This window comes from Macrobrachium rosenbergii, chromosome 53 (genome assembly GCF_040412425.1).
Source record: "Macrobrachium rosenbergii isolate ZJJX-2024 chromosome 53, ASM4041242v1, whole genome shotgun sequence".
Lineage (NCBI taxonomy): Eukaryota > Metazoa > Arthropoda > Malacostraca > Decapoda > Palaemonidae > Macrobrachium > Macrobrachium rosenbergii.
In genome coordinates, this window is record NC_089793.1 from 26,115,349 (window position 1) to 26,139,075 (window position 23,727).

Consider the following 23,727-nt stretch of genomic DNA (forward strand, 5'->3'; position numbering starts at 1 on the left):
TACTGTGCTGTATATTCCTTTGCCGATCTTTTTTCTCCAAAGCAGGTAAGGGTAGTGTCAAAATATATCAGTATTCTTAACGTCATTTTTAACATAACTATGGTAATTGTTTAACCGTATAATGGTTGAAATACAAACAAACAGTTGTTATCCGATTATATTAGCAAAACAACAGTTTCTCGTTAATTGTTTATGGTTGCACGCATTTTCGCAAGAGTATAAGGTTACTAACAATACTTTTATCATTCTCTTATTTTTTTAACTAGAAGATGGAATAAAGAGATGGAGAAAAAGTTGGTCTCTCTTATTGCCCGATTGTGCGCAACTAGTAGTGTACGCAAGTTGCCTGTGCTCGCTCGAAAATTAAAAATATTTTCTAAATATTGTCGTACTGGTATTAATTGGCTAACTCCATCGTGAAACTTGAATTATCGTAGTTTAATTATCGCCACCGTCCACTACCTGAATTTACAGACACACAAAATTGCAAACGAACACTGACCTATTTTAACTTCTGACACAACAAGAGCAAGTGAGGTCAGCCCATTGAATTAATGTATCCTATTCCAGCCTCTCGGCCAACGTATCGCATAATCGCACGCTGCCTGATTGTACGTTGTTGCTCGCGCCAGTCGTCGCGAAATTTGAAAATACATATTTTCAAAATATTGTCGATCGATATTGATTGCTAACCCCATATATAAAAGCGAATTATCAAGTCGAATTATTGTAACTGAGCACTACCTGCATATATATATATAGATTATATATATAGATATATATACAGACAGTCCAACAGTTTAACAGGGTTCCGTTTTACCGCCTTGTAAACCTGAAAATCGTCATAACCAAAAATTGTCAAAAGTCCTAAAAAAACCTTACTTTTAATGCTTTGGGTGTATTGAAAATGATGTAAACTGCATTTTTATTGAGTTTTTTCATCAAAACAACCTCAAAAATTTTTATTATTCTGCTGTTTGGAGCCACGTTTCTTCGCCGGATTGGTGTACAAGGCGCCAGAAACCAGGAAATAATTTCTGATGAATAATTTGAAAAACGTCCTGGAGATGAATATATATATATGAAATATATATATATATATATATATATAACTATATATATATATATATATATATATATATATATATATATATATATATATATATATATATATATATATATATATATATATATATATATATATATATATATATATATATATATATATATATATATATATATACACATATATATATATATATATATATATATATATATATATACACATATATATATATATATATATATATATATATATATATATATATATATATATATATATATATATATATATATATATATATATACATATATATATATATATATATATATATATATATATATATATATATATATATATATATATATATATATATATATATATATATATATATATATGGTGTTAACATAATTAAGATTGAGTTGTGATTCAGCTTCCATTTACAGACATTCAGCTGTCTGGGTGTTGATGTTGATGAGTGCCTCGAGTTTCCATGTAATGAAGGAGAGCAGTGTACCAACACTGAAGGATCATACCTGTGTTCATCATCCCCAAAGAGACTTATCACAACTTCTACCCCATCAGAAACTACTACAATTTTGCCAGTCAGTTGTCCAGGCTTTGGAAGAACCAAACAGTTTCATTTAGCTGAAGGCAAGTATTTCTGTTATATTCTGTAATTTTTTTATCTGAATGCAAGAAGAGCTTCCTTCTTCTTTATCTTGTAGCAGACCATTCAGTTAACATTCTTAACTTCATAGGCTGACCAGAAATGTGTGTTCTATTAGTGGTCTCTCATCGCTCAGTGTTTTGAGGACCTCAACACACTGAACCAATACTTTAGAGATTCCATTCAGAAGGAGATGGTAGCTTCAGTACTGTGCTCCATTTGGGAAGGGGCTTGTTAGATCTTCAATATACTGTCCCTCCTTTCATATTTTAGTACTGTACATACATCCAGCTTCTCTAGAGATACTTTTGGCTCTGCTTGGAAAGGCAGGCTCTCATAGTTAATTGTTTGTTGCATAGGTTATCAAAAATATTTGAAAGACTGATGGGTGGTATCATTGTTATGGAACTTTAAAGCAACAGAGATGTGGTCATCACAGTACATGGAATATATGATTTATGTAGTGTTGAAGGTAGTCAGTTGGAGTTTTCAATTCTGTGAGAGTCAAATATCAGGCAAGACAGTAGGGATTGTGATGGACCACAGGACCAGTGACTTAGCTGACAAATGAAGGAGGCACAAAATCAGATTCATTGACATCTGGCAAACTTAGAATCACCTAAGGTTCATTCCAGAAGGTATAACAGAAGCCTATACAAAAAGATATCAGATCCTCCCAACGGCTTGGTCTCTATGTGGACATCTGCAAGGTCCTGTGACAGTTGTGGGAATGTCATTTATCTTACATGAGCTAAAAAATAGAATTGAATTAATGTAGTTCCTACTGTCTGTAATTTAAGGATTAATTGATTTTTTATTTACAGATATTGATGAATGTATAGAATCTGTATGTGAAAAGGGAACAACGATAAAAATACATTTGGTTCTTTTTCTTGTGTGTATGGCATCCTTTAGAAACTGGATATCGCAGAGATCCTGCAACAAGAGTCTGTGAAGGTAAAATAAATCCTGGCTGGATTTCATATAAATGTGAAAAACTTAGTATGTTAATTGACATGTGTTTTTAGAGATTGTAGTAAGGGAATAAGGGAATCAATTTGAACTGAAAATTGCATGTAGATTTACTTTTTTAATTCATTTGCTTTACCAGATATCAATGAATGAGGGAGGGTTTAGATAACTGTCATTTTGGCATTGAGGAGTGTGTAAATACCTGGGAGTCATCGCTGTCATTCCAAGGCTTGCTCCCCTGGTTATCACAAGGTTGATGATTCAGATCAGTGTATTGGTAAGAAATTGAATTATTTAACTACAGTACATGTACTAACATTGAGACTACTGTATTATTGTATAGTTACAGTGTTGTGCTGGTGTAGTGTTGGGAAAGTTGTCCTATGAAATATATTTTATGATTTTAAAACTGTTTTTAATAAAGGAATATGACATTTTCTAAAATTTTTGTAGAACACATGTTATTACCATTTCATAGAAAGTCTATAATATTGTGGATAAAGAAAGGTGAGGGTAATCTATCAAAATTGTAATCCATTAAAATTTGTCACACTTTACATAAATGCTCTTGGACATATCATTCCCTCATTATGTAATTTGTGTTTTAACCAGATTTTGAAGATTACAGTATCATCAGCTATTCAATCATACCGAACTTGTTTTTTAGCAGTGAAAATAATCATAATAGTAGTACTACATTACATGCTGATAACTGTCTTTGTATTGATTTTTTTTTACTCTCCATATGTGATTGAATATTTTGCTGTTCTTCAGATATAGATGAATGTGAGTCATCCCCATGTAGTACTGAAGAACAGTGCATTAACACTCAGGGATCATACAGGTGCCATTGATAGCATGCCGTACAGGTTTCAAGAGAGATCCTAATACTAAGCAGTGTGAAGGTGAGCTGCACAGTAGTATCCTAGTTAATACAAAGTCAGCTTACTATAATATTACATATTACAGTATTTGTAAAATGTCATGAATTACAGTAATAGTACAGTACTCTTTGTTATCAGATGGTTGAGGCATTAAGATTCATGGTATAGAGTACATGCATACTGTATTGCCACAGTTATTGCATCTGTTTGTGTTCCTTCTGCATGATTAATATATGTTTATATAATCATAGTATTTACCTAATTAATTCACTCTTATTGAAAACACCTTTTTGACTAAGCATATCTAAGAGTGTAAGGTTTTTTAAATCAAGCTTTAGAGTTGCTTATTGTTAGTTTTAATATAAAAATGAAAGAAGAAATTAGTTTCAGTATTTTATCCAGGAATGTAAATTTGAGTCCAAACACAGTAACATATGGAAACCTTTTAGAATGTAAACATTGCATCAGTGTTATTTAAAAACCTACTTGTCATACACGTTACATCATTTATTCAGGAACAGAAAACATATCCTTTGTTCTGTTAGGGAGAAAATCATACTTTTCATATGACTCTTGAACTCTAAAAATAAAGAGAAAAGAAAGGTTAGTTTGCAACAAAAATTCCACATCCTAACCTGGAATTTTTGTTGTATTTTTGAGTGTTTTTAAACCAAGATTAATTTGGAAATGTAAAGTAATTATTGTTATTCTTTTTCTTTTTATAAGATATTGATGAATGTGAACAGAATCCATGCAGTGTGCAGAGGAACGCTGCATTATTAGAGGAAGCTATCGACATGCCGTGCAGTTGACTGTTCAGATGGCTATCAGAAAGACATACAGTGGACGATGCAGAGGTAATTATTCAACTTGTTCAGTTTGAAAGAAAGTATAAAAGAAATGTTGCTAAACTGAGTTATTGCTTTGTGGTATGCTGTACTGTAAAAATTAATATTGTATTTGTTGAACATTCATTCTTCAGTGCAAAGTGCTGAATATTAAAAGGATTACATATAGAATCACTCAGCCCTGTACAGAATGGGATTCATAATCTCACTCATGTATATACTGATTGATTGCAGACGAGACAGTAAAGACCTTTCTTTCGTAGTTTTGGTAAAAAAAAGTGTATCTCAGCTCTTGTAGAGTATTCCATTCCTTCTTCGAGGAAAGTCATGTACAGTCACACAGAATGGTTAGAAATGAATACAGGAACAATTAGTGGAATTAATGTATTATCACAAAGCCCATGGGCCAATAGTGAATAAATTTAGGCTCCAGTAACCTGAGAGGAGAATGCTACAGTAATATCACAATGCTGTGGAGTCAGTCTTAATTCAAGGATATCTTCATAGATGGTGTATGGAATAATGTTGACTTGTAAACTGTTCAGACTATGCTATAGGGATATTGATCCAAATATATAGTGAAGAGACTTACCTTATATAAAAACATTTGAGAGAGGTCTGTGGTTGAGCTTTGTGATCATGTTGTAGCATTACCTGGGAAAATCATTGGAACAAAAGATATGGGATGTTTAGAAGGAAGGATTCATCTGAATATTTTGCCTAGTTATGGGTATATACTGTATTACATTTCATATGATTTTAGTGATTGTTAATTTTTTAGATATAAATGAATGTGAAACCGGAGAGCACAACTGCAAAGTACCAAAAGAGGAGTGCATCAATATTCAAGGAAGTTTTAGGTGTGTTCTGTACCTGATTGTCCAGAGGGGATTTGGCAAGAGATCCTGAGTCTTTGAGGTGTGTTGGTAAGTTGAAATGTTCTTGAAGTTTTATTTAAGCCCTTTTGTAGGTGCTAGAGCCTTGACTCAAACAGTGTTTCATAACACCAGGATATATAGGAAACTGATGGATCAAATAAGGCTAAAAAGAAGGGCCTGTAAAAATAAACAAGGAAACTGATAATAATACATAAAAGATTTAGATATTTGTGATGCTGCCTTACATATTACAAATTTTATCCAAAACAATATGGCAATAGCATACTTTAAATAGATCCTAGTGCTGCCCTTGGAATAGTTAACCAGAGGGCACCTTTTTACTGTTCTATTAATGACAATTATTACTACAAAAGTGTAACCAGACTGAGCCACAGTTTAGACACAGGGCTAGCATGGTTGATTTGTTTAAATGGAGCAAGACCAAGTAAAAGATCTTGGGCAGCTGGTGAGATGAGAATTTAGGAAATTTTTTGAAAAGTACGAGGCAGAAAGCAATGCAGATGATGACCAAAGGAAAAATTTCAGTGATCCTTTAGTAGTGTGAAGTTTGCCAATCAAGGCACACCATAGACAACACCCTCACATAGAGAGTTATAAGTGACTAGCAACTTTATTTTTTTTACTTACAGTGATCCTAGCCTTTTTCTAGCCTTGATAAAGATAATCATTTGTCATTGATGCTGTTCTTTTAATATGGCTTTTCACACTCTTCTGATGCTGAATGAAGTACAGTAGTTGCCAGTCTTGATTAAAGACCTGGAACAGATTAGTCACTTATATGGGAGACTAAAACTTGGAATACTGATTAACTTTATCTTTAGTATTCATCAGCCATAATACTGTATATGCTTTATACTGTTAAAACTTAGTGGGAACATACTGATTCTGAGAATTGATGATGTCTGGTGTTATTTTTACTTGTTCAAAACAAAAATATACAGTATTATTCAATATTGCTTAGCAAGATGGGGATTGTTCATATAGGCCTCACATACAGAGTTCACAAAGTTAATGGTAACGTGCTTCAGTTTTGTAACTTATCATTACTGGAATATAGTACTAATGTTTTCCTTGGCTGGATATTTCAACTTTTTGAGATCTAAACAGAATCATTCTGAGTGGTATTTTATTTTTCCTCAATGACAGTTAGTAATTGTCATACAGTTTCCTAACTAACCATCTTCCATATGAATTAAAAACCTTCCAGTTCTTACTAATCCCTTTAATGACTACCAAGGCAACAAACATCTTAGTTGATTGTTGCTGAATTCTTCACTTTGAAGGAACTTCCATGATGGCAGGTTTTCTCAGAGTCCACCTGCGTGACTGGTCAGTTGACTCCTCCTTTGTAGGTGGGCCTCACTGCACAAATACTGTATGTCATAACAGACATTAAAATAATAAATGTGATAAAATGAAAACAATTGCCACCTCTGAGACTTCCTGATGTCTTCATTTACATAATGTATATTTGTAGACTGTTGAACTACTGATCATTTTTACTCATTTTTAATTATGTTATATCATTGTCCATAAATTTTCAACTCCTTTAAAATGGTTATTTACAGTGTTGGGTGAGTAAAAAAATGTCATTTTGGATACTACAAGTATATGAGTAAACAAATTTTGATTGCAACATGGATTTCTTCCAATGATTGAACAGATGTAGATGAATGTGCAGAAGGAAAAGATGACTGTAAAGGGGGAGAGCGTTAAATTAATTACTATGGAGATATTCATGCCGTGGGTCTTCTTCTTACATGTACGAAAGGATTTAGGTACAACGCACTGGCAGACGATGTGAGGGTATGGAAATCAGACCAGTACATTTTACTGTACTACTGTATTTTGTTTGCATGGCAATGATATGAATAATATTATAGTATTTTCTTTTACTTGAAATAGTTTGTTTGTTCTTAGTAGAATTTTTGTTTTATTATTACAATGATTACATTACAGGCAAAAGAAGTTAGATAGCCACTCAATCACTGGAAATTGCAACTAAAAGAGAATTTGTTACCAAGTGTGCTCCTTCATTGCATATTAATAGCTGGGCATTGCATATTAATAGCTGTTCATTTAATTTTTTAATAATAGCTTTCATCTAATTGTATCTTGATAGCAAATTTTCAGAATCAACAAAGGTGAACTAGTTTATGGTACCAGTTCTGCAAAACATAATCAGTACAAGTATAAGTATCTTTTTGTCTTTAGTTTGTTGTTTTAAATACCATTTCAGGTGAGAAATGACTGGAAGATGTTTATGTAAGATTATAACTGAAATAATCATTGTTTCAGAATTTTCACTTGAAATGTTTGGTTGGTTGACATTAAAATGTAGATAACCCCATGTATTGTTTTAAGCATTGTAGCTATGTTTATGTTTCATATCTATTGAACCTTATATTTGCAACTAGTTTCTGTGTTCTATGACTTTTTCACTAGAATGCATTTAAGACCAAAGCCAAAATTACATGAAATGAAGGTAAGGGATAACATTCTAAAGTTAAATCTGATTTAGTCAACTAATGTTTTTGGTAAAATGGGCATTTGTCTCAGCAGATGGCAGTCACTGATAAAATGGTAAGTTTCAGTTGGATGCCTGACTGTTAATGAAAATTAATGTAGCCCACAGTTTATTATATATAAGAAAAGTAATGTTTTCTTTCTTATTTTTGTATTACTGTACAGTATTGAAGTTATCACTGAGTGAATGCTGCATTTTTTCTTGTTATACAAGAATGTGAATGAGCAATTGTCACTTGAGATATTCATGTCTTTATGAAAATTGCATCAATATGTTATGTGAGATTGTTTTCTTTTAAATTTGCTTGCATTATGAAATATGGTATGTGGTTTGGACTAGACTGTGCATTACATAAGTGATTACAGTTTTTTGTTAAAGGTTGCCATACTAGATTTTTCCATCATTTCGTATGAAATATTTGAAATTAGTTGTTGACTATGATATAAAATTAGTGAAATTTTCTTTGAAATCTGGGGTATATCATTGCAACTGATGTTTGAATAGGTTTTCAAAACTATTTCCAGATATTGATGAATGTGCAGAAGATAGTTTTTTGTGAGCAAGCAACTCAAACTTGCATAAATTCTGTTGGGAGCTATTTATGCATTGATCGCCAGCCTGCATGTGACTTTGGGTATAGGTTTAATGAAGAGCAGCGCTCATGTGTGGGTAGGTGCTATCATTCTATTTGTCCCTCGTAATTTTCCACTTCAGTATATTGCTCGATTATCTACTAGGAGCAAGTCTCATATTTTGATTTTTCAATCCTCCAGAGCTAAGTGGAAAAGTAAAAGATCCAACAGCTTGTTTGTGACATGTAGAAATAGTAGATCTTATTATCTTAAAATCTGAGCCTGTTTTGCAGCTCAGTGTTAAGAGAAATATGTTAACGGAAATATGTCTTGACAAAAACATTGATATTTAACTTAATAGGTTCTAATTTGAATAAAAGTTCTTTACCTATTTTTACAGTAGTCTTGTTCTTTCAGTTGTGTCATTGGTAACGTAGAGTTCCATTGCCTTTAACTTATTGTGTAGCTGGCACCCTTTGGCGTGGTTTGGGGATGAATCCTATGTAGTTTAGATTTGTAAATGGTAATCATACCATTTTCAAGCTCAAGGTTACTTAAGTGTTTATTTCTAATGTTTTAAAGAAATTTAGTTTTCGGATGAAGTAGTTGTATGAAAATCGATAATTTCTAACTGAAAATATAAATCTGTGAGTTACCAGTTAGATTGCTGTAGTTCATATATTGTATTTTATGGTTATCACTGAAGTAGTGTTATTCATGTGCAGCAGGCTTGTATTTTAATGTGAGGCAAGTGAATGTAGGTAGCCAAGAGTTGAATTAGATGCTTTGCAGAGACTGATAGAACTTTTGTATTACTTCCTCAAAGGAGAATTGATGATTTTTGTCTTTGTGTGTATATCTGCATCTTTTACATTACCTGAAGCTCCTCCCTCCCATCAGGTTCTCACTGAAGACATTGATGAATGTCTGAAACCTTGACGACTGTGAAGAGAGCCAGGAGTGCATCAACACTTTAGGATCATACCAGTGCCACACTAAAGGAGTCATCACACAAACATGCCATCCAGGGTTCACCTTCAACAGTCTCCGTGTTTGTATTGGTGGTCTTATACAGGTTTAAAGTGCATGATAATAACAAGGCTCCAAGATATCTGCACCTGTTCAAATAAACTTTTTGTTTATTAATTTTGAGGTTTAAATGCAGAGATGTCTAATTATTGGCAATTGCATTAACCAACATAAAAGGAAAATACAGAAAATAGTGTTTACATTTGTACTATATTCACACTATCTCAACAAACCAATTACTTTGAAAATAGGTGTATTTGTGCCTTTTGTGAATCCCAGACACCAATTTCAAAAGGTGAAAGAAGGGATCCTTTGGTTTTGGCAAGAACAGATGGAGATATTGTTCTATAAATAAGAAATTGAAATGTATGAAATTTTCTGTTACCCCCTTACTGTTTTTGTTAATGTAGAAACCTGGGAAAGGATAAAGGAATGTGAAATGAAAGTATCTCAGTAGGATACAATACAGAATCGTGAAAGGAATGCTGAACCAGGAATTTGTGCTTATAGTCCCTCTAGGTCCAAGTGGCTAGCTCTCTTTGTGTGTCATTTGACTAGCTGAAAGTTCACTAGAATTACCATATTTTTTGTTTTAATGATTACCAGATATTAAGTTATATCTTCATACTTAATGCATTTATCATTCATTACAATTTCTCTAATCTTGGCTTCATATAGATTTTTCTGCTTTTATGACGTATGATTTCTCTGAGACTTTGTGAAACCCAACTTATGAGTTTTCATGAGCCTCGAGGTTTTCTTTTCATTAGCTTTGTAGGTAGTATTTTTGTTTTTTGCTTCAGAGGCACCATTTTATACAGTTAACTATGTGGTGGCTATTTTTATCACTAGAGCATTTGGTTTTTGGCTTCTGATGTTAGCAATTAACTGTCCACTTGTTTACTTGTTTGCTTGTTACATGTATATGCATAAATACGAGTATGTTTGACTTGGGCATACTGGGACCTGAGGACTAGGTAAGGGTCCAATTGAGACGCATTTGCTACGGGATTTTTATCTTCACACCCTATTTAGCTATTTTGATTTTCCATCTTTTTTCAAGTTCTGTCTTTTTATTTAAATGATTGTATATTTTCATATGTTTCAGTATAATTGATTATCATTAAATAATCATGCCTAAAAACACCAATAATCTTTAAAAATTCGATTTGCTGAAAAATTCTATAAATTAATATTAGGTTCAAGAATGTGTCCACGAAATATTATGCTAAAATTTGCCGTATTTCTCTAGTTATGGCCTAAAATGTTAATAATAACTATATACCCATAAAACACCAATAGCAGCATAAATGATTTAGTCTGGTATAGTTTTTGCGATATATAATACGAAAACTTCCTTTGAAATGAAATGTATATGTCAGTAATATCCTACTCGGCACCTTTTAGTTATTCCTAGCCATGACAACGCACACGTCATACCATGACGACTGTCCGAGTTGCCTATAAACTTCAAAGAAGGACACGTTTTTCATGCTCGCTAGCCTTGACTGAACTCTGTATTTTCTGCGGTGTTTTTGTTTTTCACGTGCCTAAAAAGGTCCAAGAGTTCACTTCTGCGCTTCTAGAATGCAGAAAAAGCCAAGTGGAAAAGTCCAGGCGAGAAGTAGAAGAAAGAGTTCAAGAAATTAGTGCCATAGAGGGGAATGGGCGATGGAGAGAGCTGTAAAGCCCATCAAACGGCTCAGGCAGCGATCTCTGCTGACCAGAGACCAACCACATCCACCCCTTTTTATTTGTTCGTCACTACCAAAGGGCAAAGATATTTTAGAAAAAGCAGTAGCTCGGAGGCTGATATTATAGACGATCCTGAAAATAAAATGATCATAATAAGTGAAGCAAGATTTGACTAATTTTGAATCACAGTCCCTAATTGTGAATGTAAAGTAATTCCCAGGATCCATTTGGCTTGGGATGGACTGAGACACTAATAAAAAGTGTAGGCAACTATGATACCCTAGAGTAATACCTTTGCAGCAAGATCAGACAGGGGGACCAGGAACACAAAATTTATAAGAATGTGTCTTAGGCACATAAATAATCAATTAATATTCCTTATTTATAATCATTTTGCATTAATTAATACCCAAAAATAAAAATTAAAACCATAAAATGGGTCGTAACACAGTCTTTGAAGTCCTTTTTACTTTTTTATGTAACTAAAACTTTGAAGGCCCGTTTCTCAAACATAAGTTTTTTCACCTTCAAAATGTATCTCCTCCCTTAGTATTGGACCAATCTAAATGAAATTTTAATATATAATATGGGAAACATGGTAGATGAAAACAAAGCCGACTTTTTAATATTTTGAGTTTCTGATTTTGGCAATTTTTTCTGTAATTTAGTGGGAAAATTTCATAAAAAAAAAAAAAATTCATATCTCGAAAATTGAAAAATCAAAATCCCCCGTCTATATTGAAGGTCCATATGTGTTTTATACGTGGTTCAAATCTCATCCCTAAAACCAAAAAGCAAAGGAGGAGATGCATTTTTGAAAATGGCCATTTTTGCTCGAAAAATGCTCTGGCGTCATAAAACCTAAGGTCACTGAACAAAAATTTTTCCCCAGAAGTTCCACACAATATCCTTTTAACAAACCCCCTATATATCAACAACCTGTCGTAAAAAGTCGGAAACCGAAGGCAAAGATAGAGGTTAATGATTCAATGAGTTTGATGCTTTACGCGTAAAGCTGGCTGGGGGGAAGTTGTCAGGCCCCATGTCGACAACCTCATTTATTTAACGGAGACCTGATGGTCACAGTGGCCAGTCAAAGGGGTGGTTCCACTGAACCACAGGTTCAAAGATTCAGTGAAAAAGTCTTGTAGTTTGCCAAGAGCGTAATAATCTTGCATCTGAAGAGAATTGAGTATGGCTAGAGCTGTTGTTGTCCTTAATTTAAATGGGCAGGAAGTACACCCTGTCATGCTTGTTTTAAAACTGCTATCAAAAATGATTGCTAAGGTATTCACGGAATGTGGAAAATAGACAACATTATTATATATTTGTTTGTTTCACACATATGTTAATTTGTTCACCTCGGGGCCATATTCAAAATAAGAATTTTAGTATCTTCCTGAATAAGGAAGAATTTATCTTTTAAAGTTAAACTTTTTCCCTTTGAAACTTTTGAGCTTCTAAAAGCGCTCATCAAAAGAATGCTGGATATTTCAAAACATTCATCCAGATTCCTTGCCAGGGACGCTAAAAGCCAACATCAAATTAGTATACTCTGGCAGTACAAGTACAGAGTACAAGTACAGGTGTTAAGCTTCCAAGGCAAACAGTTGTTGGTATCACAATTAGCAAAATGACTTTCCCTTTTCTGGAATTTTCTGCTTCAAGATTGTGTCTATGACTTGTAGTGAACAAACTTTATGAACTCTCTCTTTTAAAATGACTGGAAATTTGTTTAAAGTACTGCGTTAAGCGTGGTCCAGATTAACTACCCGCCCTGATCAGCTGGCAAGGCCTCAAGTTATAGTGCTCCATCAACTTCTTCAGTTTCATGATTACTTTGTCAAATTAAACACACTCTGACAGTAAAACAAAAGTTTCAAAAGGTGCTTTGTTATACCAGTTGGGTCAGCGTCATTGCTTGCTTTTGCTTTACATTGTCAAGGATTTGGAAAAATCTTTCTTATTTAATAAATCAATTGTTTCAGGATTTTTAATTTGCTTACTGTGTTTTTAATTGCACATGTGAAGTTAACAATTTCTTAAGTGTTTGAACTTTTTTCCTTTGATTATAGGCAACGTTACTTTTTCGCTGAATGTGAAGTGGGTCCTTAATCAAGACTCACGCATTTGTGAGCTGACAAAAATTGCAGTTGCCAATTTTAATAAAAATAATTAAATAATTATTGGTCTGTCTTTCTTTCCTAAATTCCACACCACTTATATTTGCATCTGTATATCACTTGAAATTGTTCATTCAGTGAAGAAAGAATGGGTATAGATATAAAAAAATATGGACTACATTGTTATAACAGACAAGGCACACCTATCACAATATAATCTGGTATAGGCTAGTGGATAGTGAGGTAAAGGATAATGAAGAAAGAGGTGGCCAAAAATGAAGATGTGGAAGTGTCCATAAACAGAACCATAAAGCCGAAGTCAGAAACAAATTAAAGTAGAAAATCTGCACTAAAAGTTGTGATATGATGCTGAGGCAAGTTAGTGTCAAAACATGGGTTAACCACACCACCAGTTTTTTGCCATAACTCTAGAACTGGATTACATATACACTGCAGAGATCTTCAGATTAGATCCGGCTTCAGCTGATTCAAGAAGAAAGTCTTGAAAGACCAGGTCCTTATGACCCCTTCGAAGAACCAAAAAGAGAGAGAACAAGAGTATGTTGACATGACTGAGATACTAATAGAATAGGACATCTAAATAGGTTAGGAAAGCCCCAAGAAAGAGTTTAATGTTATTCCCATGTATAAGATGACCTTCAGATAAGATGAGGTCAAAAATACAAATTTTGTAATTTTCTCTATCTAAGTTAAGACAACCATCTGTATATACTCTCTTTTGGTTATGTAAAGATGATGTTACTGCAAATGCTGTTTACTATGTATCTTAGACATTCAAAATGTAAATAAAAAAGTGATTCTATATCATGTTTTCCTACACATATCAGAAACCACAGTTTTGTTTATGTTAAATCCCTTCAATCACAAGTTTAAGTAACAACAATACGATAATGACTATAACTATCATACATAATTATAGTTAATAGTATGACTGAATTGATCTAAAAGTATTTAATCCAAATCAAATGATTGTAATGAATTTTTAATGAAAAATTAATATATTATCCTAAATCCATTACCCATAATTACATCCCCCATTAAAATTTCTGAAACGTTACCAAAAGATAAAAGTTGCTGTGAACACATTTGTTTGTTTAACATTTTCAATGTTCACACAGAAAAGCTGATTTCATTGATATGAATTATGCCTCAAATATATTATATAATACACATATAAGGTAAATTGTTTTTCTGAGTTCAGTCCCGTGTCAGCCGGTGAAATTCCATTAGCACGAATTTCTAGGTATAACAATGCTAGATATACCAAGAGAAAAAGAGCTTTCAGGAAAGCTGGGTTACTACCCCAGTCGAGCGTCTTCTTGGAAGGCGTCGGTATAAGAAGGGTGAGTGAATTACCACTACGGAAACCTACTCGAAAGATGGCTCCTTATCAAATCCCCGGAACAGAGAGGTGAGCCGTTACAGCCCCACCTCAAACACCCGCCAGGACTGGCGACTTTAGCGCCACCTACCCATTCCATTTTCTAGCACGTGATATCTTGGATTGTTTTGTGTGCTCTTCCTCTTTTGGATTTTCTTTGCTTCAACGATGGCTTCGAGCAGCTTTACCATCTCTAAGTTAGTACCATCTTCTTGTGGGTTTTGTTCTATTTTTGGCTGTTTATGGTCTCGTATTTTCATAAATATCGAGATCTTCTTATGACGCCACGGGCGTCCCCAGCCAGCCATGTCGACCATGGCGCTCTCCTTCTGTTATTTTCAGTTGGAGTTGTCTCCTCCTAGCGTTATAGATTTTTCCCCCTTTGGTTCCCCTTCCTGGTGGTTCCTTGCGGTGGCTCCCCAATTTTAGTTTTGTTTTACGATCATTGGCCTCTGGCCTTGGTGGGAGTGATGCCCGTCAGGTACCACCCCAGGCTGGGTTCCACATTTTGGTCTTACAGGCTATTATTTTATTGAAGATGGTGCTCTCTTTTAGTTTTATTTTTTTTGTTTTTTAGTGGTTTTACCTCGGTGTTGGCGGCAACCTCAGATCTAACCTCCCTTGGTAGGCTAGGCTCTCTATTGAGCACATTTTAGTTTTAGTTTTTGTTTTTATGGAGTGATTGGTTTGTTTTAGTAGGCTAGCTTCCCTTCCCTTGCCCTGGGCGGAGAGATCAGGTTGAGGGAGTTTTGTTGCTGTTTCCTCCGGGATCTCTCGTTTTTAGGTCAGTGAGCCCCTGGGTCCTCTTCCTCCAATTGGGGGAATCGAGCTTCTTGGATGTGTTTCCTCTAGGCTAGTAAGCCTCCTTATCCCCCTTTTGTTCTGGTTGGTTCTCGGCTCAAATTTCTCTCCTTGTTTGTTCCTCCTCCTCCCTTTTCTCCTTTCCTAGCCTATACTAGGTTAGGTCCCTATTAGGCTGTCGCCTAGGCAGGAGTCGGGCATCGAGGGTTGGTTGCTCCCCAGTCATTCCGCCCTCTCCACAGTTTCATTATTCTTGGAGTGGTGTAGGTGCAGTTGAGCGGGTGAGGTTCTCCCTGTCTCCTGTTCCCTTCCGGTAGCCTACCATTCTCCTCCCCCTCCCCACCCCCTCCTTTCCAGCCTTGTTTTCTACGTGCGGGTGACGCTAGATGGTGTTTTCTCCGAGTTCAGGACTTCTTTTTGGTAGAGGATTCGCTCCCTCCCATACAGTCCTCAGCTGTCGCTGTGTTGGGTTGGTGGTTTGTTTGCTCGAACGCGTTGAACACTTTATCTCACTCCTCGTCTCCCGTCGGGTTTACGTTGATACGGTATTATTAATTTGCCCCACCTATGTTATGAACATATGAGCATCTGGCCCATCTTGTTCTCCGGCGGGTAGAGTGAAGAAGAATTTTTCATTATATAAGGGAGCGGATCCCTCCTGTCTCCGGAGAATTTCTTACCATCATTAGTTTACTTTTTATTGTATTTAATTTTGGATATTTTTTGTTATCTACGGAGTACTCTCCTTAGTTATTATATAGTGAGTCCGGCTACGCCAGGGTCTCCCCGCTAAATTTACAGGCAAGCCCTTATGGTTGGTTCCTGGTCTCTCCCTTTCATTCCCCGGAGTATTCCGGGTCTGGAAATCTACCTTCCACTCTGTGTGATTTAGAGCTTATTGGCCCAGTTTATAAAAGGGAGTTCTTCTCCACCGGAGTATTCCTGGTTGCAGTTGAGTTTCCCGGCCTTGCCAGCTTTATTTTGCTTAGAGTGGGAGGTTCATGTACTTTTCTTCTTACAGACTGTTCGCTGTGAGAGCGGGGTACCGCCTCCTGCAACAACCCTACGGTCACGTAGTTTGCCGGACCCACGCTGGTTGTGCGTCCGGCGGACGACCTGGTAGTCTGGCACCCCGATGGTTGTGAGGTTTGTTTTGCCTCTCTGTACAACCATCCAGGATGAGTTGGTAGTGACAGTCTTCTCCGTTTCATTCTCATATTGAATTTTGTTTATGAGGCTCCGGACTGTTTTTTCGTCCTTAGCTAATTGTTGGTTTTTGCAGGCGGATGAGTCTTCCAAGAAATCTGCCTTGAATCCCTCCGGGCCTGGGTGGCTGGGTTTGGAAGGAATGTTCCGTCGGGAAGCCCTACGTCCTCTCGCCAGGTTGAGGGACTTACTTACCCCGGCACGGTGGCGACACGTGCAGTGCCTGAAGATCTTGCCACCCCATCATCCAGCAGATCCGGATGCGACCCAGCCACCCCAAGTGGATATCACTACTCAGAGGTTTCAGAGGACGTCGCCGCTTTTGAACTTAGACCTCGAACCCATGGCTATTGAGCAAGACCAGGTGGTAAGTAGCAGGTAGGTGAGGTTGTTGGGCGGGCCCCTTGTTTGACTCCCCAGCTTCATCTTATCTTCATTTTCCAGGTTTTGTGAAGTCTTCCTCCTTGGGTGATAGAGCTCCATCTGCTATCCCCAAGTTGAAGTTGAAGACTTCATGGAAGGCTGAAGGGCTATCAAGTCCTCGTCTTCCAGAAAGCATCGCCTTCCCCCGTCGAGGCTAAGGTCTCAGGACCTGTAGCCTCCGGAGCAAGTCTAGTTCCTCCGGCAGGCGCGAGTAAGAGGGCAACAAAACCAAGCCCTCCTCGCCAGCCTCTCTTTGATGCAGAGGCCTTTGCCAAAGAAATTTATACTGAGGAATGACGTTTCACGGAGGAAAGTTTCCAGATTGACAATAAGATCTCTGAGAAGTTTGCCAGTCATGACAATATAACTGGCGGGAATTAACTCAACCCACCCCAGCCGAACCACAGTATGTTATCCCCGACACTGCGGAACACCGCCGTTTGATCTTGGTAACCTGGTTCGCTCCCGGGCCATCCAACATGATGGCAACTGACTCTTGAAGGTCTTGGCACGAGACGGTTGGAGGAGTTGGAGTTCTTCCCGATCTTTGCCCCCTTATCCCAGGCCGTGAGGCTGACAGGAGGAAGCTTGATTACGGTCAGACAAGGTTCCTAGGAGACTGTCATCATCCCCTAGGGACCAAGCTCTGTCGGCTCTCCTGCGCACTCTGACGGAGTGGCAGGCAGACAACACAAAGTTGACTCCTTTCAGGGCAACTTCACCATGTTCGCCCTGGGAGACAACTTACCAACCCTTGTTTGAACAAAGTTGGCTCTGGCTACGACCCGAGCGTGCTTTGGACGGTAATCCGTTACCTCAGCTAAGGGAAACAGACCACTCCCTGGTGTTCCCGGGAAGTAATGAGTTCTGGATGGATGCCCCGTCCACTTTCACGGTCGGGAAGCTGGACCTCTCTGTGCTTCCTCACAGTTTAGCGAGCAACTCCCTAAGCTGCCGGAATCTTTGTTAAAGCGGAGTTTGATGCTCGGACTAAATTAGCCCGGTCCGTTGAACTTCCGTATGCCTCACTGAAGCTACTGCCGTCTCCTGCCGGCGGATGAGCCCTTTTTCCAGGTCTTAGCTAAGTCCCTTGCTGGCTGGCTTCAGTCTGACTTGTTTGAGTTTATTTTGGCCAGACTGGAATGCAGGAAGTTCATCTTCGCAAACGCTACTTTATCCGCCACGAGCCTAACAAGCTCGTTAAAGAGCTCGATCTGGGGACCTAACCTCTTCCCTGAAGAAGAGGTTCACGAAATGTTATGACTGAGGCTACAAGGGCCAACCAGAGTCGCGTTCTCGCTGGGGTATTTCCACTTACAAGCGCAAGACCCCAGAATCTGGCCCCCAGACGAGAGGAGGCAAGCGTTTCAGGAGACATAAAGGCCCCACCAGCAGCGGTGGTCAAGCGTCCCGGTCTCGGCAGTGGCACAGCCTCCACTTCTAAGGCCCAACCCCAACAGTATGTGCTGGTCCAACCAGCTGCTGAGCTCATATGTGGCCTCACCAGCATACAACCCCACATATGAAGGCCGTGGTTTTTTCACGGCCTTAATAGAATTGCAAGGGGGGAAGAGGTAAGGCCCTCACAGAGGGAAGGCTAACACCACCCCAAGGGGAAGACCTGGACGTGGTAGGGAGGAAACCCGCCCCCTCCCACTGAGAGAAACACAGGTAGGTGGTCGCCTGTATTGGTTCAGGGACCAATGGACCTTCAGCCCTTGGGCACACAGCATTGTGTCCAAAGGACTAGGATGGAGCTGGATCAAGAATCCCTCCTCCTCTAAACAGGTTTTACCAGCCACCCACATCAATCCTACGGGATTATAGTGACAGAATTGCTCAACAAACGAGCAATAAAGAAAGTAAGGCACCTAAAGTTTCAAGGCAGGTTATTCACTGTTCCAAAAAGACTCCGATCAGCAAAGAGTGATCCTGGATCTGTCGCGTCTAAATCTCTACATAAAATGCGACAAATTTCGCGATGCCACAATAGCTCAGGCACGACTCTACTTCCGCGTGGAGCCGTCACCACCTCCATCGATCTTTCAGACGCTTACTATCACGTCCCGGTTGCGCCGGAACTTCTCTCAGTTCCTCGGTTTCAGACTCGGGAATCAGGCCTACTCCTTCAGGGTCATGCCCCGGCCTAAACATTGCGCCCAGGAGTATTCACTGAAAGCTGGCGGACACGGTAGTTCAACAACTCCGGTCCCAAGGGATATCCCTAGCAGCATATTTGGGCGATTGGATAATTTGGGCACCAACAGTTCCGGAGTGTCAAGAAGGCCACGTCCATAGTCATCAGTTTCCTAGAGTCGCTGGGTTTTCAACTGAACAGACAAAAGTCCCCGCCTGACTCGGAGTCCCGGTTTCAGTGGCTGGGTCTCAAGTGGGATCTGTCCTCTCACGTTATCCCTCCGCCTCCCAAGAGGAAAGAGATAGCATCTCTCACCAAGAAATTTCTCAAAAATCCATCAGCATCCCGCCGGTCCCAAGAAAGGTCCTTGGGTCTCTTCAGTTTGCCTCAGTGACAGACCTGCTGTTAAAAGCGAAAGTTAAAAAGACATAAACAGAGTGTGGCGGGAGTCGAGCCAATGTCAAGCTCAGAGACAAGGTCTCTCCATCCCTCAAATCTTAAAGACAAGTTGCGCCTTGGGCCTCAGTCAAGGGCTTGTCCAAAACAGTTCCACTTCAATTTCCCCCTCCGGCACTAGTTGTCCACACAGACGCTTCTCTAAAGCGGCTGGGGGGATATTCTCCAAAACAAAAGTACAGGGAACGTGGTCCACAATGTTTCAGCAGTTCCATATAAACACCCTGGAAGCTATGGCGGTATTTCTAACTCTGAAGAAAATCCGCCCCCAACCGGATTCATATCAGGTTGGTATTGGACAGCGCAGTGGTAGTTCATTGCATCAACAGGGCGGCTCCAAATCAGGCCGAGTAAACCAAGTAATGGTTGCTATCTTCTCCCTGGCGAACAAGCACGGCTGGCACCTGTCAGCCACCCACCCAGCGGGGTCCGAACGTGGTGGCGGATTCCCTGTCCAGAACGACTCCGTTGGAGACGGAGTGGTCCCTGGGCGTGGAATCTTTCCAATGGATTTGCCGCCAGGTTCCGGGTCTCCAAGTGGATCTGTTCGCAACGGAGAGCAACTTCAAGCTCCCTGTTATGTGGCCCCCAACCTGGACCCTCAGGCGTACGCCACGGACGCAATGACAGTAGATTGGAACAGTTGGGAGAAATTTATCTATTTCCTCCAATAAATTTACTGCTGAAAGTTTTACACAAACTCAGGACATTCAAAGGTCAACCAGCCCTGGTAGCTCCCCTATTGGCCGAAGAGCAATTGGTTCCCTCTTTCTTCAGGAACTGGGACGCGGAGTCTTCTTGATTCCCAAGCCCATTCTGACCCAGACAGTACAAACCAAGACTGTGTCAGCTTCCTCAAGAATTCAGAATGCCCTAGTTTTATGGACTTTATAAAAGTTCGCAGCTCAAAAAGGGGCAAACATTGACCCTGTCAACACTCTGTTTTTAGAATCAGATAAAAGAGATTCTACTATTAGACAATATGACTCAGCAGTCAAAAAATTAGCCTCCTTCCTAAAAGCATCTGAAGCCAAAATTATGACGACTAATTTAGAGTTTCTTTCTTTAGATCACTGTTTGAAAAAGGCCTTGCTCCGGCCACTATTACCACAATCAAGTCAGCATTGAAGAAAGTATTTCTTTACGGCTTTAAAATCGACCTTACAGATTCCTATTTTCATCCATCCCCAGAGCATGCGCTGTCTGAGACCAGTATCACGCCCACATTCGGTTACGTGGTTTCTCAATGACGTCCTTAAGTTAGCATCAGAGCTGGATAACTTTCATTGCTCTTATCAGGATCTGTTAAGGAAGACTTATTTTGATTAGCTTGGCTTCAGGTGCTAGAATCTCAGAGCTGTCGGCTCTCACCAGAGGTGATAATTTTGTGAACTTCCTCCCGTCTGGAGAGGTCCTCCTTTCCCTGATCCTTTTAGATTTTTAGCCAAAACGAAGACCCACAGGACAGGTGGTCCCCTTGAAGGTGGTGCCCCTTCCTCCAAGACCAGTCTTTATGTCCAGTCCATACACTTAAATCTTACCTTTTAAGAACTCCACAGAGTAAGTCGGGTCCTCTTTTATCAGGGAGAAAGGTGGTACTCTTTCACTAAATGGTATAAGACAACAAATTCTGTATTTTATTAAACAAGCCAACCCAGATTCAGTTCCTAAGGTTCATGATATTCGAGCAGTTGCTACTTCCATTAATTACTTTCATAATATGGACTTTTCAGAGTTATCTAAATATACGGGGTTGGAAATCACCTCTAGTGTTTAAACGCCACTATTTAAAAATCACCAAGCCCTGAAATTTTCTTTTATAGCTGTGGGAAGTGTCATCTCCCCACCTTAATCAATCATATCCTTTCCTTTTCCCCGCCCGCCTGCCTCATTTACTTCTCTGCTTATTCTCCTGGTTGATTATGCCTCACTGCCTAGCTCCTCATATTGATGTAATTTGTACCTGTTGATGGAAAACTGTAATCTGACATGCCATAATTGTTTCCTTTTGGGTAGTGGACAGTTTTTATTTTGGCTCCATGTACCCCAGATATGTTTTATACACTTAATGTTCATTAGTAATTTGTCTCTTACATGTTTAGCTTAAGTTTACGTGTATAGTTTTAAGATTGTATTTATTTGAAATTGTATACACCATTTTCATGTTTCAATTCGTGTTTAAGTAATTTTAATGTTGTTTTGGGTTTTTTCCCCATCAGACCGGGACCTCCAGTGTTTTTGTAGTGTTAAGTTTTTTAAGTCTTTGATTTAATATGCCTTAGGTTTTAAGTATTATTGCTCACATGGAAGAGATTCCTTAATTAAAATTATTTTGGTAAATTTTGCCTTTTCTTCAGATTACCCATTTCTTTTTCCTGGTAGTTTGCAGTCTTGGCATGATTCTCTATCACGTTTCACCGGCTGACACGGGACTGGACTCAGAAAAGGGATTTTGACAGAGGAAAATCTATTTCTGAGGAAGGTGTCACCCGGTGACCTCCCTGTATCACCTAGGCTCCCCTCTTTTCTTGCACATGCCAAGTCTGGGGTTAGTGCTAGCATGGAATGAGGTAGGTGGCGCTGGGTGTCGCCGTCCTGGCGGGTGTTGAGTGTGGGGGCTGTAACGGCTCACCGCTCTGTTCGGGGGTTTTGATAGAGAGATCTTTCGAGTAGGTTTCCGTGGTAGTGGTATTTCACTCACCCTTCTTATACCGACGTCTTCCTAGAAGACGATCGACTGGGGTAGTAACCCCAGCTTTCCTGAAAGCTCTTTTTCTCTGGTATATCTAGCATGTTATACCTAGAAATTCGTGCTGTAATGGAATTTCACCAGGTGACACGGGACCTTCCTCAGAAATAGATTTTTAAACCTCTGTCAAAAATCCCTTTATTATTATATAGCTTAAGTTATTATTATTATTATGCAGAATTTATTGTTATTATTATTATTATTATTATTTATTTGGGTAGTCAGGTATAACATTTTTGTGTATCACCAGGTCATCTTGAACGATCTCCAACTGTTTTTAGATCTTGGGGTTCGGGTTGCATCCTCCTTGCCTGCTTGAGTCCATCAGATTTTCTCACTAGAGCTGTTTCTGTAGCACACTTGGCTTTGGTCCTGAGCTACTTTGCATCTAATTTTGGATTTTTCTGGATTTGTTAGATATTGTTGATTTTGACCTGTTCACTTTGGTTTTGGGTACATTTTCCACTTGCAAGATTCTGAGAATGCTGACAGTGAGAATGATGAGGTCCTAAGAACCAGATATGTCCTAAGAACAATACAAATAACATCTCATTTTGTAAAATGCAGAGGGAAAAATTATGACCAGTTAAAGGATAGATGTGATGAATGTTTTGGTTTATCAGTACAAAAGAGTGATGGATTCAGTAGCAAAGTCCACTGGAGCCTTGAAAGGGAAACACCAGAAGAGCTTGGAGCAAAAAAGTGGCTTCAAAGACCAACCTCAGGGAATTGAAGAATTCGCTCGGGCAAAGATATTCATGGGACCAGTGGTAGTCCAGAACCCCAGGTGATACTCCAATAGAACCAACCTCAAGGACATGATGATTGCCATTCAAATTGACAAAAGGTATGACTCATTGATGTTGCAGTACAGAGGACATTTATTGGATGAGAAAGAAAGAAATCTGATAAGTATCAAGACCCAAAAAATGAGAAATTATTATTATTTTAGTGTTATTATTAATCTTGCTCTGAAAATGTCGTGTTATTAGGTAAAACCATTTATTTAAGCTCAAGAAACATGAGAAGGAATGTCGAAAAAATTCTGTCATCTAAATAGGAGAGAGTTTATTATTTTTATTTATTAGTTATTTAATCTTATTAAACCTAATACTGTATTAATATTTGAGGGAAATTAGCACATACCGTAAATCATTATTTTATCATAAAAACGCTGTTACATCTAAAAATGCTTATACTATTATCCGAAAATCTTAAAGGAAATTTTAATATAATTTCAGTAGGATTTGACATTAATATATTTTGTATTTCAA

At 38.2% G+C, this 23,727-nt stretch overlaps 1 protein-coding gene across 1 annotated transcript in view; it reads left to right on the top strand.

Moving 5' to 3' along the window:
- The window catches only part of LOC136834066 (fibulin-2-like), a 106,274-nt gene that overhangs the window by 74,527 nt on the left and 8,020 nt on the right, over window positions 1–23,727 (top strand). The window contains exons 12-14 of the mRNA XM_067096323.1: window positions 1,507–1,665; window positions 16,765–17,066; window positions 17,823–17,914. Of these exons, the coding sequence (XP_066952424.1) occupies window positions 1,507–1,665; window positions 16,765–17,066; window positions 17,823–17,914 (553 nt within the window). The remainder of the gene's footprint in view (window positions 1–1,506; window positions 1,666–16,764; window positions 17,067–17,822; window positions 17,915–23,727) is intronic.